This window comes from Oreochromis niloticus, linkage group LG8 (assembly GCF_001858045.2).
Source record: "Oreochromis niloticus isolate F11D_XX linkage group LG8, O_niloticus_UMD_NMBU, whole genome shotgun sequence".
In the NCBI taxonomy this organism is placed as follows: Eukaryota; Metazoa; Chordata; class Actinopteri; order Cichliformes; family Cichlidae; genus Oreochromis; species Oreochromis niloticus.
This window is the reverse complement of record NC_031973.2, coordinates 23,968,504-23,986,286: the sequence shown is the minus strand read 5'-3', so window position 1 is coordinate 23,986,286 and position 17,783 is coordinate 23,968,504. Positions and strand designations below refer to the sequence as shown.

General features: G+C 39.4%; 1 protein-coding gene across 1 annotated transcript in view; it reads left to right on the top strand.

The window, feature by feature from the left end:
* The window catches only part of pemt (phosphatidylethanolamine N-methyltransferase), a 74,972-nt gene extending 59,337 nt beyond the window's left edge, over positions 1–15,635 (top strand). The window contains exons 6-7 of the mRNA XM_003438678.5: positions 10,710–10,784; positions 14,205–15,635. Of these exons, the coding sequence (XP_003438726.2) occupies positions 10,710–10,784; positions 14,205–14,259 (130 nt within the window). The 3' untranslated portion in view covers positions 14,260–15,635. The remainder of the gene's footprint in view (positions 1–10,709; positions 10,785–14,204) is intronic.
* The last annotated feature ends 2,148 nt before the right edge of the window (positions 15,636–17,783 follow it).

The window sequence follows — 17,783 nt, the reverse complement described above, 5'->3', positions numbered from 1 at the left end:
ATTTTCCTTCAGGTTTATGACCATGACTATCTGCAATGATGATGCTGCTACAGCACTGCTATGTTACAGTAACAGAAATTTGGTTTTCAAATGAAATGCAGTTGAATTTTTACATTTCTAATCATAGAGTTCAGCTTAATTTAGACATGCGTGATGACTGTATTTAGACCCTACAAGTCCACGCTACTTTCTTACTCCATTGCCAGCATTTGTATCTGTGTGGGCTGTGTTCACAACACATGTAATTACATTTATGCGGTTATGGCATGGGGTTTTTCCGAAACAGCTAAAGTGCAGCTACAGTGTATTTAGTAAAACAGTTACTAATGTTTATGAGTTTGAATAATTGGGGAGGGGGTTGGTGTCCTGATTGCCCTCATGACTTGGGAGAACAATTTTCAAAAGTTGTTACATTCTGATGGCATAGCGTTGGAGTTGCAGTCTGTATCATCATCATCATCTGTCACGACTTAGTCCACATTAGTTCACTGTACACAGAACACCAGCTGCTTAAAGAGCATCGAATATCAGATAGTACCCCTCCGTGACTCCCTCTTTTTTCTCACATTTTATAAGAACTAAGTAAATATCATTTGTTTTATTACATTTGTAAAATCCAACTGATTAAAAAGTGTGGTGAATGCTGCTCTTTAGCTGCATCATTGACCACAGTCATGTGTTATGCTTGTGGGATGAATTATTATTTCTTACTAAGAGAGAACAACAACACTGACTTTCAGAAGGTCACTTTCTGCTTCTGGCAAAAACACACAACTGTGGACTAGCCTGTTGCTATACAGCTGTGGCTCCTACTTTGGTGTATATGTGGAGAGTGTCCCAGCAGAGGGAGTGTGTAATCATAAATCTCTGAAAAGCAGTGCAAAGCAGTTTCACTGCTCCTATGTTTGTTTTTTGTTTTGTTTTCATTATATTTTTGATCCTTGGTTAATATTTTTTAGTTTTGTCATATTAGTCTGGTATTTGTTGAATTGATTTCTTGTTTCATATTCTAGTATATTGGAAGTTTTAGTTCTTATGATATTGATTCTAATGGTTATTCTACCATTTAACTTTTTGTGATCTCTTGTGCTCTGGTTAATACCTTACTATTTTTAGTAGTAGTGTGTCTGCCTGTGCCTCCTTGTGTTTTGTTGACACCTTGGTCCTCTTGACATTGTTAACCATGTCTGTGTCAGTCTGATTTGGTTATTTCTTGTTTTACTTAGAAAATCTGATGTATTTTGTGCCCTGATAGACAAAGAGAGGAAGCAAAACTTTCTCAGATTCTCTATATTGTTTTCACCTGTTGTTAAGTACTTTCATATGTGCTGCCCACCTTTTTGTCATCCCCCAATAAGCCCTCAAATATATATCCCCTATATGGACAAAAATACCAGGTCACTAACAGACTAGACCTACAGGAGCTGCTAGTCTATGGAAACCAACATCATGAAGCTCCCATCCCACAGTGTTTGTGCTGAAGGTAATACCAGCAAAGGTCTGAGTCTGGAGAGCATTAGCACTGTGTGACCCCGATCTGTAGCTTTACTTTGTGGCTGAGTTGATGATGATTATTAAATAATTATTCACTGATCACTTGAGAGTGTTTACTGGAGATTGCTGCCTGTCGCCAGTGAAATTGGTTACAAAAAGGTATATGGAGTCGCACCAAAAACCTTCTCGTGATTGGTTTGCTTGCTAGCAGATCACCGTGATTGCACATAGTTTCTTTGGAAAACACTGGCTTGTCTGCAAATACTTGCCAGCTTTTGATTAAGTAGTTTTGAAAGTGTGAAGACTGTGACACAAATCAGAAACAGAGACTGTTTGTCTTTAAAGTAAATGTAACACTTTTTGAAATAAGTTTGCTTCAGTAGTGAAGCACAAGTTTTACTTGGAAAGCAAATGGTTTCCATTTCCATTTTCTGCTCCGTGGTTGGTTAGTGAGTTCTTGTAAACTTTTCGGCAACTTCCATGTAGACTACAGGCAACTGTGGCAATCTGTTAGCAACCACAGCGATCAGGACACTGTCAGTTTGCACTTTCTTTGTGACCAATTTCATTCCAGGACAGCCTGCAACCTCCTGCAGTTTGGACAATAGAAATTTTTCCAACCAGTTGTTAGCTACCACTGTGTGTCATTTCAATCATAGTCCATGCCATTCAGAATAAGAGGGAGTTGTTTTTGGTTTTTTAAATATGAGACATAAACTTAGCATTGAAGCATTGGTGAAGAATATAAAAATGAGGCTTAGAAAGAAAGAACGGAATCTATTGGCAATAACTTATGAATCATCCAATGTTTGGCAAAAAGAAAGATCAATAAACATGAACAGAGAGTGCAGGTGGTTCAACAAATGGCTCGATCAGACATACAGACTTTTATCTAAAAATTAGGGTGCTGAGCAGCATTCAACAAGTGGGGCACTCAGTACAGAAGACTGTCCAGCATAAATCAATACAATGGAACAGCCTAGATCTATGCTTGTATTCCTCAGACTACTCAAATAGTGTTGGAAAGGGTAATTGCAGCTGATTTATCAAGTTACAATATGAAGATAAAGAAAGGGAGATAAAATACGCAGATGGCTGATGTTTTTATCTTTCTATCTCAGTGATAATGTACATTGCATCCAGACAGTATTTACAGCACTTCACATATTCCACATTTTGTCATGTTAAAGCCTTATTCCACAATGGATTACATTTATTTTCATCTAAGAATTCTGCACACTCCATACTCCATGAAGTGAAATACTTTTGCTTGAAATTCTTGCAAAATTATTCAAAATAAAAACAAAACTTTAACACATTAATAAGTATTGACAGAACTGAACAATAGTTTTTTGAAGCACCTTTGGCAGCAATTACAGTCTCTATGAGTATAATGCTTGGTGCACCCATTTCTGGGTAGTTTCTCTCATTTTTCTTTGAACTGCTTTAAGCTCCATCAGATTAGATGGGGAACATTTGTGTGCAGCCATTTTTAGATTCCTCACAAGATATTTAATTGGGTTTCCACTCTGGACTCAGAGTGGAAACCGCAGAGTGGTCCCAAATCCACTCCTTTGTTATCTTGGCTGTGTGCTTAGGGTTTGAGGTTCAGAGTACTCTGGTCCAGGTTGTCATCAAGGATGTCTTTGGACATTGCTGAATTCCTCTTTCCTGCAGCCTTGACTAGTCTCCCAGTTTGTACTGCCTAAAAACATCCCCACAGCATGATACTTCCACCACCATGCTTCACTGTAGGAATAGGTGACGAGTGGTGTCTGGTTTCCTCCAGACATGCCATTTGGCATTCAGGCCAAAGATGTTTGTTTCATCAGAGCAGAGAATCTTGGAGTCCTTTAGGTACCTTCTGGCAAAATCCAGGTGAGCTTCCATGTGCCTTTTACTGAGGAATAGCTTCCATTTGGCCACTTTGCCATTGTCTGATCAGTAGAGTGTTGCAGAAATGGTTGTCCCTTTGAAAGGTTGTCCTCTCTCCACAGAGCAATGCTAGAGCTTTGTCAGAGTGACCATCAGGTTCTTGGTCACCTCCCTGCCTGTGGCTCCTGATCACTCAGATCGGCTGAGCAGCCAGCTTTGGGAAAAGTTCTGATGATTCCAAACTTCTTCCGCCTACAGATGATGGAGGCCACTCTGCCCATTGGGGAACCTTCAGTGCTGTAGTTTTCTATACCCTTACCCACATCTGTGCCTCAATATAATTTCTCAGGGGTCTGCAGTCAATTCCTTGGATTTGATGGCTTGGTTTGCACTCTGACATGCTCTGTCAGCTATGGCACCTTATATAGACAAGTCTGAGCATTTTCAAATCATGTCCAATTAACTGAATTTGCCACAGACGGACTCACATGCACATCAAGCACTTGAGCTCAGTTTTGAGTGTCATGTTATAAAGGCTGTCAATGGCTATCTACTTGTTATATTGTTGGTTTTTATTTTTGATAAATTTGTAAGAAAACCAATGCTAGCTTTTTTCACTTTGGTGATGGGGTGTTGGGCATAGAATTTAAGGTGAAAAATGAACTGAATCCATTTTGGAATAAGGCTGTAACATAACAAAATGTGGAATAAATGAAGCACTGTGAATACTGTCCAGAAGCACTGTATTGTATTTCTAAAGGTATTGTTGATTCACTAAAAGCCATTTCCACATAATATAAAATTCTTGAAGAATTTATGATGTGAAGTGACACTTTTGTCACTTTCATTTGCTTTAATAAATCTTTCATCTACATATGCGTCATATCTACTTCAAAGAAATGACCTGATAAAGACTTATCAGAGATGGTACTCATGCAAGTGCAATATCCCATTAAGAAGGCTTCTCTTTCTTATTATGTAGAGAGGAGACTGTGCCAAATAAACATTTCTGTTGTCTCCCACCTCCACATGAGCTGTCAATCATAGGACACAATTTTTAAAGTGCTATTCAATTAAAATGGTGATATTGTGTGACTGTCTGACTCACTAGATTTTTGCTCAGGCTGTAACCTCTGTGAATCTTTCCTTTAAACCCACATGTCAGTGTTTTACGTATAAATTGCACAATGTCGTCATCAACCGGCCATACCTGAGACTGAGAATGTTTTCTGTTCTCCTCATTTCTTCAAAGGTTATTCCAATTACTGCTTGGGTGTATTTTACAGAATTCCAGCCCAACATGGTACATGATTTTGATGTCCTCCGGTGATCTGTAATAAGGCTAGGAAGTATATAAGTGGATGGTCAATGCTAAGCTTTCTTTAAATGGCTATTTTAGGTCAGATTATAGTATAAATTAGACCCAGAGAGACACACAGACTCTGACATTCACTTTTTTCTCCTCATCTCGAAATTTTTGCTCAGATATCTAAAGTGTATTTTTAATTCTATGAGTTGCTCAAATACGCTGTAAATTGTTAAAACTCATGTTTACCATTATGGTTAATTATGTCTTTTTTTGTTGTTGTTTTTTTGGTTCATTTGTTTGTTTGTTTTCAGAGACCTGATTTGGCTGAGAGGTTATAATACTTAGATACCAGTTAAGCTGATTTAGCTTTGTTTCCCGAGTCCATCCACAGACTGGAGTTTGGAACTGTAGCCTCTGGTTTATAGATTAAACTGCTAATTATGTGACAGTAGGTTTCAGGTAATTTTACAGAGTGACAAGAAAGTAATGTAACGAGTAGATTTACTTTCTCCAAAGAGTAATTAAGTAAGTAATTAGTAATGTGTAATACATTACCCAATAATGGTGACCACACTTGAATGCAGAGGTTTTAGCATGTTTGCTAACTGGAGTGTTCATGTGCATACAAGCACGATGCCACAGACGTCCCAGCAGTCTGCCTTCATCAGGATGAAATAGGATGAAATGTTAATATTTGAAATCTTGATTTACAGCCAGATAGCAAAACAATGCTAATTAGCAAATATTATCATGCTACATACTTAAGCTAAGGTAGCAATGTGCTGAAAGTAAACATGATGCAATCAAAAGTAATATTTTTATCCCAAAGTATTCACCTGTTCTTCAAAGCTCACCACCACAACAAACTGCTCTCATACATGAGTTGTGACATGATGGAGATACTGTAGAGTACTGGATCCCATTTCAGATTTCTATTTAGAGGAGTTCAACCCAAGGTTTTTTGACAGTCATCACTGGCTTTGTAAGTTTCTCATGTTTGTATGGGACCACCAAATATCACCACGTCAAAAAAAAATTTCAGTCATATAACTGATAGTTGGCACATTCTTTTTCTGTTGTTTAACAGTGGTCAGCAAAAAAAATCAAGGTATGAAATGTTCTCTTTATATAATTTGACTATGAAGGAGCTTCACAAAGCTGCTAACCTGAATGGAATATAGTTTATTTGTTATAGTAACCCATATTTCAAAGATAAAATCAGCCTCTGTTGACTTGACATCTTGACGTCGATTGCAGCCACATCACCCAGTGACTAGCTAAGTAGCCAGTTCCTAGATCAATACTCATTAACCCATATTTTTCCCAGGCTGAGGTCTATCCAGGAACATTGTCTGCCAATGAAAATCAGTGAGAGCCAGAGAGATGAGTGTGTGACCTAAATATTCCTGCAGACTAAAGGTTTCATGTTCAGTGTGCAAACTGCATAATACACGTAGTCTGTCAGTTACATCTTATTCATGTTACAATTTTTATGGCACTAATACTTTTACTTCTTCCTCAACTGTGAGTTGAGGAGCAAGTTGTTGTTTTTTTACATTTAAATTTATTCTTCTTTTAAAAGAAACACTAACTTTTAGGACTTCACAGTGTTGTCCAAATTTATGCCAAAGAAAGATTAGCACATCTGCAGCCTGCTTCATACACAGAGCACATATGGAATCGCTCACACAGACGGTGCACATTCATATTCATAAACAATACTTCCAATGAGATTTAGCTAACAGCATGTCGAGCGAGACTTGCAGATGGACTGAATATAAAATGGTGCGATTATTCAAATATAGCATTCATCTATTGAGACATTTAACTCACAGCAAACTGACAACTGTTGTCTCACTGAATCATATGCTTCAGAGATCACCATTGTTTCATATAAATCATCTAACAGTCTGTCTCAGAATAGGAAGCCAGACAGCTAAAAGGTCATGCCATGAACTATTAATAAGAAATATCCTGCTTCTTTTTCTAGAGCAGTTTCAATAAAAAAAAATGGGATGAATATAACACTGTGTCATACCAATAAATGGCGATGATGTTCCAGTGTGGCATGAGGAGTTTTCGGGGGGGTTTTGTTTGTAATTATGACAGTTTGTTATATGGGTCACTGTTAAATAGAAATTTACACAAGGTCTACTGACTCACCGTGTCAGATTGGTCTGTCGCAATCTCACAGAAGCCAGTGTCGTGCGTCAAATTTGAAGCTGGGGAAAGATGTGAATCGAATGCAATCCCAGTTATTACTAAACTGACACAGAAATTTAAAGTCACGGGAGAGCTGTTGTTGCTCCCATCTTCTTGCCATAAGCATGCAACATAAACCTTACTGGGTTACTACTATTAATGACTAACATACAACACAAGTAATGTGGCTATGCCCCACAACCATATTTATGACTTAAATTTGTATTTTCAACTCCTGCTTGTTTCGGGTTTTGGCAAGGACTAAAATGTGAGGGCTAGAAAACTGGATCAAAGAGTCTGTTTGTGCTGCCAGCCTAACTAAACAATTTTTGCTGCCTTCATCTTTTTGTGATAAACATGTTTTCTGACGGTGTTGGCCTCTTTCAGCAGTCTTATCACTTCACAAAGTGCTTCTCCAGTCCCAGTATTAATTGGGGTTTGCTATTAGACGACACTTTGATATGCAGGCTGGAGATGCTGGGAATCACTGGCTGACTTAATGATTAGTGAATAACCGACTCTACCTACCCTTATATTTTGGTGAAAGGCAAAACAGCCTTTTTTTTTTTGAAAAATGTAAATTATTTTTGCTGTATGTTTGATGTATGATTACTCTCTTTGTTTCCTGATTGCCAAGACTTGGAATCAATTTAATAGCAACAGAAATTACATATTCTGATTGAACAGGGTTAGAATTGGGGTTAAGGTTATATTCGTCCCCACTGACAGCCAAGACTCCACTCAGCAACTCACTAGTGAAACATGTGCATTTCCCAACTAGTTGGTGAGTGGTTGCTGGAGGTTGCTGGCAGTCACTGTGAAACTGATTACTAAAACCTCAGTCAAGTAGGCCTAGAGACTGCTTAGTGACCCTAGCACCCTGAGGGAAAAGTGTGTCTTCTGTGGACTCTTCTGAGGTTGCTGGAAGTGTCACGAGTGTAAAGTTGGTTACAGAGATTTTAATGGTCCTGCATCAAAACCATCCCTGCCGATAGCTAGCAGTTTTCAGCATTTGTCAGTAGTTTGCATGAAAGATGCCAATTTGTCTTCAACACCTGCTCACCAAGTGGTGGGGGAATTGTAAAAAGTGCAACACATTCAAGAAACCTTTCACCTTCAAAGTAAAAGTTGTGCGTTTAAAAATGTTGGCTACAGAAGTAAGGCACAACCTTTACTCAAAAATCATTTTACATAAATATTCTTCATTTTCTGTTTGGGTTGCACTTTTTCAAGTTTCACTACAGCTCAGAGAGCAAGCGTTGAGTGTTTGCAGACAAGTTGGCATCTTCCATGCAAACTATGGGCGACCAAACTAATCTTTTAGCAACCAAAGCAATCACAGGGAGCTTTTTGTTGTGTACCTTCTCACCAATCTCACCTATTGACTGCCAGCAACCACTAAACAACCAGTTGGGAAATACACATTTTACCTTAGTAACCGGAGATTGCCAGAGGTCAACAACCGGTCTAGGTCTGTGTGACTGAGACTCTAAACTTCAGATGCTCAGGGTGTTAACTTGTAATCCAAGTTACCCAAATCTCCAGAAAAAAAAGGTGGGTACAGAGAGGTCCCACGTCATAATTTGGACAAGTTGAAGGATTTGCTGTGCATGTCTTTTGGTCTGATACCAAAGACACAAACCTATTCAGATATCTTGTCAACTTCATGTCTCCATGTGTTCAGTTAAATGTCTAATGGTATGAATGCAGGGATGGGAATCTCATTCTGTTGTTCATTCTACCTGTTAATGAAACTCTGTCCATAAACCAGTTGATCCCAGGTCAGAGTTCCTCACCACGTAAAACACATTCACAGTGTGTCTCAAACTGGTATGTGTAAAACAGTAATGTCCCCCCATAGATAACTTGTATAAGTGTTATTACCTGCAAAATGTAAAAAGCATAATTTATCACTGCATCCAGTTTACAATACTGAGATTAAAAAGGTGGCAGGTTACTGAGTACTGAATGGCTGTATGATTTAAAATGAGTTAAAGTTCAAATGTGGCATATTGAAGCTGAAGGACAAATTTCCTCTTCCTTCATTTTGAGTTTTTTAGATAGAGCTACAGAGCCAGTGCAGTGTCCTTTGTCATGGTCTTGCATTTGTAAAAGTCTGGAAAAGTACTGAATTTATTACTGCCCATTTAACTGGGTCAGGGTGGATAGTTTCATAAGCCTGTTCAGCTAGTAAAGTTCAGCCCCCCCCGTGTCCTGCTCTGATTGATTCTGATTAACCTTTTTTTCTTTATCCTAATGGCAAACAAGTCTTTGAATGGTAAGCTTCAATAGACGGTGTGGCAAAAATGTAAATCGATTGTGTGAAGTGTCAAATTCAAAGAACAAAAATGCTCTGCAACACACACTAACAGTGAATATAATGGCAGCGCTCTAGCTTGTCACTAGCTTTTTGTTATTCAGATTGCTGCGCCTCATGAGAGGTGTTTTAGGTCAGCACTCAGGTTTTTGCTTAAATATGCCCGCTGCTTTTCCTCCTCTTATGCAAGACTGCGTGTGCTCCTGTGAAAAAGCACACTTTAACATACAACGAATGTGTGTCACTGTGCCACTTCCTGATCAGATATATGTAGGTCAGTGTGTCGAGTGAGTGTAAGATTGCTGTTTCTGATGCCCACTAACACATGGCTTGTGAGTAAGGCGTAACTCCTCAGACACATACAGGTGCTTTCTGACTTATTAGTGTAAAAAAGACTAATAGAAGGTAGAATGCTACAATAAAAAGTAAAATACATGTCACTCATTCATTTAAGTTGTCTTTATTTTAATTCTAACACTCTTGTTTTCCACCTCTATAAATAGGATACGATGGTTGGCGTTTTTCCATCTCCACAGTGTAATTGTATAGCTGGATGAAAAGAACCGTTGAATGTTTCTCAGCTGTCAGGAACCTGAATAAACACTTGGCGTACAGCGTTACACAGAGCTGCTCATCGCCATGCTGTAGCTATTGGCACTGTGTGAAAACAGTGCTAATTGAGAAACAGATGGAAAAGCATTCACATCTTTTTTGTGGGAAATGTTTATTTGGTGAAATCAGTCGCATATGCCTAGAGAGCAGTCTGCTACCCCAGTGTTTTCCTGGTGATCAAAAATATGTATTCCACAACCAGTTTGCAAGTGGTGGCAGATTGCTGCTGTCACTGTAATTTGCATGGATTAATCCATGGGCCTTTAGTAACTGATTTCACAGTGTCTGCCAACAACCTACCACTTACCATCCAGTTGTGGAATACATGTTTCTCTAGCAATCAGCGGTTTCCAGATAGTCCCCAACCAGTGCCTAGACCTGTGTGGCTGTTTCTTTTTTTCTTTTTTTTACGCATAAGGGTAGCACAGTGGTTAGCACTGTTGCCTCACAGCAAGAAGGTCCTGAGTTTCCACTTCCACCATCAGGCCAGGGCCATGCATGGAGTTTGCCTATCCCCACTAACTGCATGTCTTTGGACTGTGGGAAGCAGGAGTACCAGGAGAGAACCCATGTAAACACGGGGAGAACAGGTTAATTGGTAACTCAAAATTGCCCATGGTTGTGTGTCTCTGTATGTTGGTCCTACAACAGACTGGCAGCCTGTCCAGGTTGTACCCTGCCTCTCGCCCTAAGACAGCTGGGATAGGCTCCTGCCCCCCACCACGACCCTGACAAGGATAAGCGGAAGAGAATGAATGTTGTTTGGGTTTTGTTTGTTTTTTTATATAACGAATGACATTACATTACATATAATGGATACTTTGCTGAGAAATGGTCTAGTGTATATAGCGCATGTAACTAGACCCTTCTAACTAAGTCATTTTCCCCCTCTGTCTCCAGTGGTGCCAGTCCTGTCGGTCTAATTCTTACTGCCATAGTGGCCGTGGCATACAAGGTGGCAATAAGCTTTGAAGGGTAAGTCTTTCTACATCTCTCATTTGTCATTAAATCACATTTGTTGTTAAAACCATTTGTATATGGGTTTAGTGAGGGCAACATGTGACAACTGAAATTAACCTTGAATAATAACTGTAGGTTACAGCCCCCAGAAATGCTCGCTACAAATGAAGTCTTATAAAATCAAAAAAACCAGCAAGAGTCAAAGAGATCCGAGAGCCCTAACATTTAGTAACATCTAAAAAACACAGAACAGTAATTCACTGACCATACAAAAGAAATAAGAGAAATAAAGATGTGCAAATACACTGACTTGATTCATCAGTTATAAAACAAAAACCAAAACTGCAGCTGTAGTGGCTAGAAGGTGGAGGAGGGAAGAAAACAACTTCCTGCTCCCTGTTTTATTGGTTTCCAGCTCATTAAACCAAACTAGAGACACCTGGAGGAAAAAAGCAGAGACTTATGAGTCATGGGCCTTAGACTCTAATATGCAGATAACCAGAAGGAGGAGAGGACATGTATCAAAAAACCTTTGTGGTTAAAAAATGAAGGCTGAATGATAATGTGAAAAATATGCAAATAAACTTAAGTATTGTTTCAGCACAGACTTATTCAGCAGTCAACCTGCATCTGCTGAGTCACACAGATTATAAAACAGGATCCTGAAGGTCTGGTATTATTACTCATGACACGTGTCACATCAGCAGCTTTTAGAAAAGACTGAAAATTACATTTGTAATTAAAAACAAGAATCAGCAACATATGGGATACAGGGAATAACAGCAACATAACTGGAAAGCCTCCACTTACAAAAAATACAATCAAGTTCTGAGGATTTAGATGGTAACAGTGTTACTTTTACTGGCATCAGAAATTCTGGAATATCAGAATATTGCATGTAGCTGTTCAACCCATACAGTTAAATCCACACAGAAGTATTAATGACAGAGTTCCTGTTCTTTAACAGTATACTATAGAAATATCTGTTTTTTACAATGTGTCAATGGTTATATAAATAAATGATATTAATATATTATTGAAATATTAATATATTCCTGGGATTAAATATGCAGTTAAACTTACTTACATTAAACAGAAAGGGGATTTTTCACTGGCCGGCCCAGTTAATGTATGTATGTGGCCCATGGTGTGAAAAGAGTTTGACATCCCTGCTCTATCTCACCAATCCAATAAAACTTTTTTCCTTCACTGCTTCTCGTAGACAATTTCTTCTGCAGCACAACTCACCCAGCGATTGCAAGAAGTGATTCTGCCATCTTTGTCTGGCTGAGCGTTTCTGAGTAGCCTCAATAGACCAAATAAATCTCCACCCGAGTAAAATGAAAGTCTAAAAAGAGATTTTTAACCCTGGCCGAGTCAGAGGCATGCTTTTCCGAAAGTGTCAGGCATTAAACACAAGCTGTGCATGAGCGCACAGATTTACATCCGGCAGCACTGATCTATCGTTGTCTCACTTAGCTTGAACCTGTGAATTGAAGGATAGGCAGGTGCCAGATTTTACCACACACTGTGACTGGGATTCATATGCTATATTTGTGTTTCGCTGCTGGAATAGATTCAGGATGATCTCATTTGTTTAAACTATACGTGGAGAGCAGGGTGTCTGCTTGGATTCTACCTCACACGGTGACTGGAATTGGTAAAAGTGGCGGTGGGATTGATGCGGGAGCCATGCAGGGAATGGAAACTGGTGTCAAGTGAGTTCAGAGAGCGTCTTGGATTTGTTTTAGTTCGTAATCGCCATCTTCATGATACAAATAGTGTGGCGGTGAAAGCTCACACCAGGATGAAACGGCACTGTTTCATCTATTCTTAGGCACAGTAGTTTATTATATTACTATGACTCCACCCAGGCAAGAGCTGAGATGGACTTTCCTGAAAAGCGAGAGACTGATGACTGGCCATAGTGGTAGATCCACAGACTGGGTGCTCTGAAAGTCAGCATGGTAACAAAAAAACATACCTAGCAGTGTGAAGCGTCTAATAATGATGCTGTGACATCCAGTAAAATGGCCTGTAATTGTATAGCACTTTACTTAGTCCCTAAGGACCCCAAAGCGCTTTACACATTCAGTCATCCACCCATTCACACACTGGTTATGGCAAGCTACATTGTAGCCACAGCCACCCTGGGGCACACTGGCGCCACCGGGCCCTCTGACCACCACCAGTAGACAACGGGTCAAGTGTCTTGCCCAAGGACACAACGGCCGAGACTGTCGGACCCGGGGCTCGAACCGGCAACCTTCCGATTACAAGACGAACTGCCAACTCTTGAGCCACGATCGCCCACGATCATACTGCAGGAGCTCTGTAGAGTACTCCTAAACAGCTGTGTTGTGCATTTACTTTTTGTACTTTTACCATACTTTAGTTCCTTATTTCCTTGCTTTAATGATATACTCAGTAGTCACCATGTTAGACACACAGTTTAACTACTCATTAACTAATATCTCAGCCAATCACATGACAGCATGGTTCCAAATGCGTCCCGAGGTTCATAATGGGGATGAAATGTGATTTCAATGGTGCTGACTCTGCCGTGGTTGTTGGTGCTAGTAGATTAGCACAAACCGCTGATCTGCTGGGGTTTTCCCACACAACCATCAAGTAGGGTTTACAGAGAATGGTGTAGCCCAGAAAAAACCCAGTGAGCAGTAGTTCTCTGGGCGAAAAATGACCTGTTGATACCAGAGGTCAGAGGAGAATGGCCAGACTGCTTTGCATATGCTCAAATAACCACTTGTTACTAGCAAGGGATGCAGTAAAGTAAAGTAAGCCTACATTGCATGACTTCACCAAAGGGCCAGGGTTTAGGGTAAACTATATGTAAGCATGGATCCATCCTGCCTTGTATAAACAGTTGGTGCATTGGGAGATTTGCATCATTGATGTGCAGTTGACAAATCTGGAGCAGCTGTGTGTTTCTGTGTGATGCTGCAGTCCTTGTAGGAGCTATACAATGAGGAATGAAGGTAAAAGAGGTTTAACCCAGTACTAGCAAGGTGTGCCTAATTAATGGGATGGATATGATTCCTTTTGCCAATAAACTTGCTTGCAACTATACACCGAGACCAAGAGGCAGTGTCCCAATATGTTACATCATGTTATAAAATTTTCAGCATACACAAATTCTTTAACCCTGTCCACTGATTCTGATTCTTGTGTTAGCCATGAGTACCACAGAAATGCTTCAAACTCTGTTTTGCTCTTGGACTCCAAAGTTTTGATCTGCATCCATCTGCAGCAGAGTGTTGGAGCACGTGGAGAGACGAGGGCATCTTGCTATCATTCACTCATATACTCAAGCTCCCTCACGGTTCAACACACAGGCGCGCTCCTGGCACGGAGTGGTACAGCCTTCCAGGCTCTGATTTATTGTCCCATTACATGTTTGTTTTTCTGTATTTGCAGACCATTCACCGAACAGATCTATCGAGAGAGGAGTCTGCGCCACAAACATGAATAATTTCCCCCGGACACGTCCTGTTTCGGGATCAGCTGAGGATTCCCTCCGGTGTGAACAGACTGAGAGCCTTGGTCATTATTTGACCTCCTCCATGGATACGAAGGAAACATCCCCACTGCTGATCCGTCTGTTTTTCTGTTAGTTCAAAGTGATTTTGTGAAAGGGGAGTCTACATGCAGGATTTTTTCTAATCCTGTCACATGACTGTGACATACTTTAGATGTGCTAAAAAAGGAACCAGTCCTTTTGAGATCGAGAATCGAAATGTCGATAGTATCGATTCAAACGCTGGTTTAGTATCAGATTGATAATTTGCTTCTATCCCCAAAGTTCAGTGTGTAACCCACTTAATTGTGTTCAATAATTAGTTTTTTTGTAAATTAAAAATATACCTCAAACATGCACTGTGAAACATGTCTGAACCTTTTTGTGTTGACTGTCATGTTTGTTTAATTTAGGACCTATAGCACATTTAAACAATAGAAGCTGACTGGAAGTGCTTCAGAGACTGAAAATACATGAAAAGCTGAAAGGTGTCTTTTGTTGTGTTATTGTGGAAAGTAAAAATCACAGTGATTTTAATGGTCATTAAAATGTGTTCAGAATTTGCAAAATGATGATGATTCATCTCATAAGCCATGACACACTGCTCCTCCCGACATAAGCCGCCTTTATAAGTTAAAGGTATCGGTATCAGCAATACCGGCTCTGTATTTACTTGGTATCAGATCAATACTAAACCTTGCAGTATTGCAAAGCACTACTAGAGGGCAAATCTGCTTGACCTATCAACATGTTTAACACTCAGCTGTATCATATTTATCTGTATATCAATTAAAGATCAGCAGCAAAAAACAGGAAGCCATAATATTCTTCAAAGCAGGTGGAGCGCAGAAATCTTTTCACAGATAAGATGTTACAGATGTTACAGATGCATAGTGCCGGACAAACCTGCTGCAACCGCTTTGTGCAACATGCATAACTGCCTGAAAAAGAATTCAATGTTTTTTATAATCTACATCTATCAAAACAGCAAACAGAGGGGGCAGTACTGCAGGGATATCAGAGGGCTTTGCTCAGTTGAGATGTGCTAGTGAATTATGCAGGTGAGTCAGAATGTATAATTCAAATGCATTTGAAATGACTGGAGAAATTCATGAATAACCTTTTTAATTATATCTGTATTTAAGATCTCCAACTGTATATTATTATTAAAAGTCCCAGTGACCCTGTTGTTTTTTATAACTCTCCAGTTGTATCGTCCTACAGTGTGTCTGTGCACTTTTCCAGCTGAATTACTGAATTTTACCTACAGGAAGTGTACTGTTCTAGATATTACATGATGTAAATTGCTTATTTTTAAGTTTTAGCCAAGACTGAAACCACGGTGTAACAAGGTCCCAGTTTAATCTGAGTTCACTCAAAAGCCAACATGATAACTACCTTGTTTTAAAAATAAAATATTCCTGAATCAGCTACTGCGACGAACATTTTCAATGTCTGTTAAAGTAAAACAGAAATTTTAAGGCCACTGATCCGTACTTTATAGTAAAAATATACATGTATATGTATTTGCTGTGGCTTCACACACTGTGTGACGGTTTCAGTGTTAAGATGCGTGGTATTGTATCTACCGTATTATGTTAATCATTTCAAATTTCAGAGGAGCTGTTTCACTGCTGGCTTTACAGTGCAACTATGCAAATCATTCCAAAGTGAACAATGCTCAATGCCTGCTACTTTATGCTAATGAGGTGTTTTATGTAATAAAAGAATGAGTCAGGGTGCAAAGCACTGGTCTCCTTGTGTTTCAAGAAATACAGACTACTAATGGAAGCACTTAAGGCAAGACTTTGCATGTCTATCTCCAAAAGGGCAGATGAGAATGGGGGACTATGTATGAAAATGCCTTAAAATGTTTAGCTCCTAAACAATGCAATGATTTTGTTAAACCCCAAGAACTAGATTGGCTAAAGATTATTGGATTTAAAATTCACTGTGCTGGTATTCAGCTGCAAACTACAGGGAAAAGTGTCCAATCCAAGTCTGCTTTCACTGCTCAGATCTTGTACATTGAACATCCAGTGATGTGGTGCTGTGGTTAGCACTGTCACTTTACAGTGGGTTCAAATCTGACTAGCTGGGGCACTTCTGTATGGAGTTGGCATGTTCTCCCCATGTACATGCATGGGGTTCAGTTAACTGCTAATGAGTTATCCCTGTGACAGGCTGGCATCCATTCCTGGGTGTACTCCACCTCTCAGACTATGACAGTTGGTATAGTCTCCAGCCACACAGAAAGCCTGAATTGAATAAGCAGAAGAATTTGAAAGGCTGGAAGTTTCTGCACTTACTGAGTTTTGGACTCTGTGCTATTCCAAAACATGGGTGACCTAAAGCTCTAGACAGACAGACACCCTGACTACTTTTAAGATTAGGCTTCAAACTTTACTTTCTGACAAAGCATATAGTTGGGGTTTGATCAGGTTACCCTGAAACACTCATTTTGACCGTAGACAAAAAAAATGTGAATTTTTAAAAAGGTGAAAACCCACTAATGAGCACGTTTGGAAGGAAAAGCCAAACAGACTGGTGATAATGTAGGTACAATACACTTCTATTCACTTAAGCTGAAATCTAAGCTACAAATAAATTTGGAAACCTATTAATTTAAGTGTTGAACAAATTTAGCATCTTTCCTTTTCTTTATTTCTTACATCAGGACGGTGACATCATTTTGCAGTCAGTAGCGTGGAGTGCAGCTTTGTTGGACAGCGGCCTAATGTGACTGTACTGAAGGAAGAGAGAAATATCGTGGGCATTATCAAAGAAAATACAAATAAAAGAAAAATCTCATAGCTGTTATGCAACACAGTTTTTCTTTTCTAAGGCTAAGAGATGTCACTGCCAAACAATCGGCACATTGAGGGTGCGCTCAGCAGCAGCCCGATGGCCACAGAGAAAAAGAAAAATATTTTCATCATTTACTTTCTGCCACATTAAAAATATGTTTTCATCCAAATCCTGCGACTATTTAAATGGACAGTTTCATTCTTTTGTAATCCATTATTTAAACATGTGACAAGTATTTTGAGCATTTATCCTCTTAACATCCACCAGGTCACCATTTAGGTGCTGGGTTTTGGCTAAGCTACGTAGTACAAATAATCAAATGATCATAAACCAGATATCACAGTTTTATTTAATGAATTAAGATGCATCACAGTTTTTCTTTAGGTATGTAGACATGGTCAAGATGACCTGCTTAAGTTCAAACTGAGCATCAGAATGAGGAAGAAAGGTGATTTAAGTGAATGTGCCATGGTTGTTGGTGCTAGATGGGCAGATTTGAGTACTGCAGAAACTGCTGATCTGCTGGGACTTTCCCACACAGCCGTCTCTACAATTTACAGAGAAAGGTTTGAAAAAGAGAAAACATCCAGTGAGCGTCAGTTCTCTGGGTGAAAAATCGTTAAATGCCAGAAATGAGAGGAGTATGACCAGACTGTTTTAAGCTGAGAATA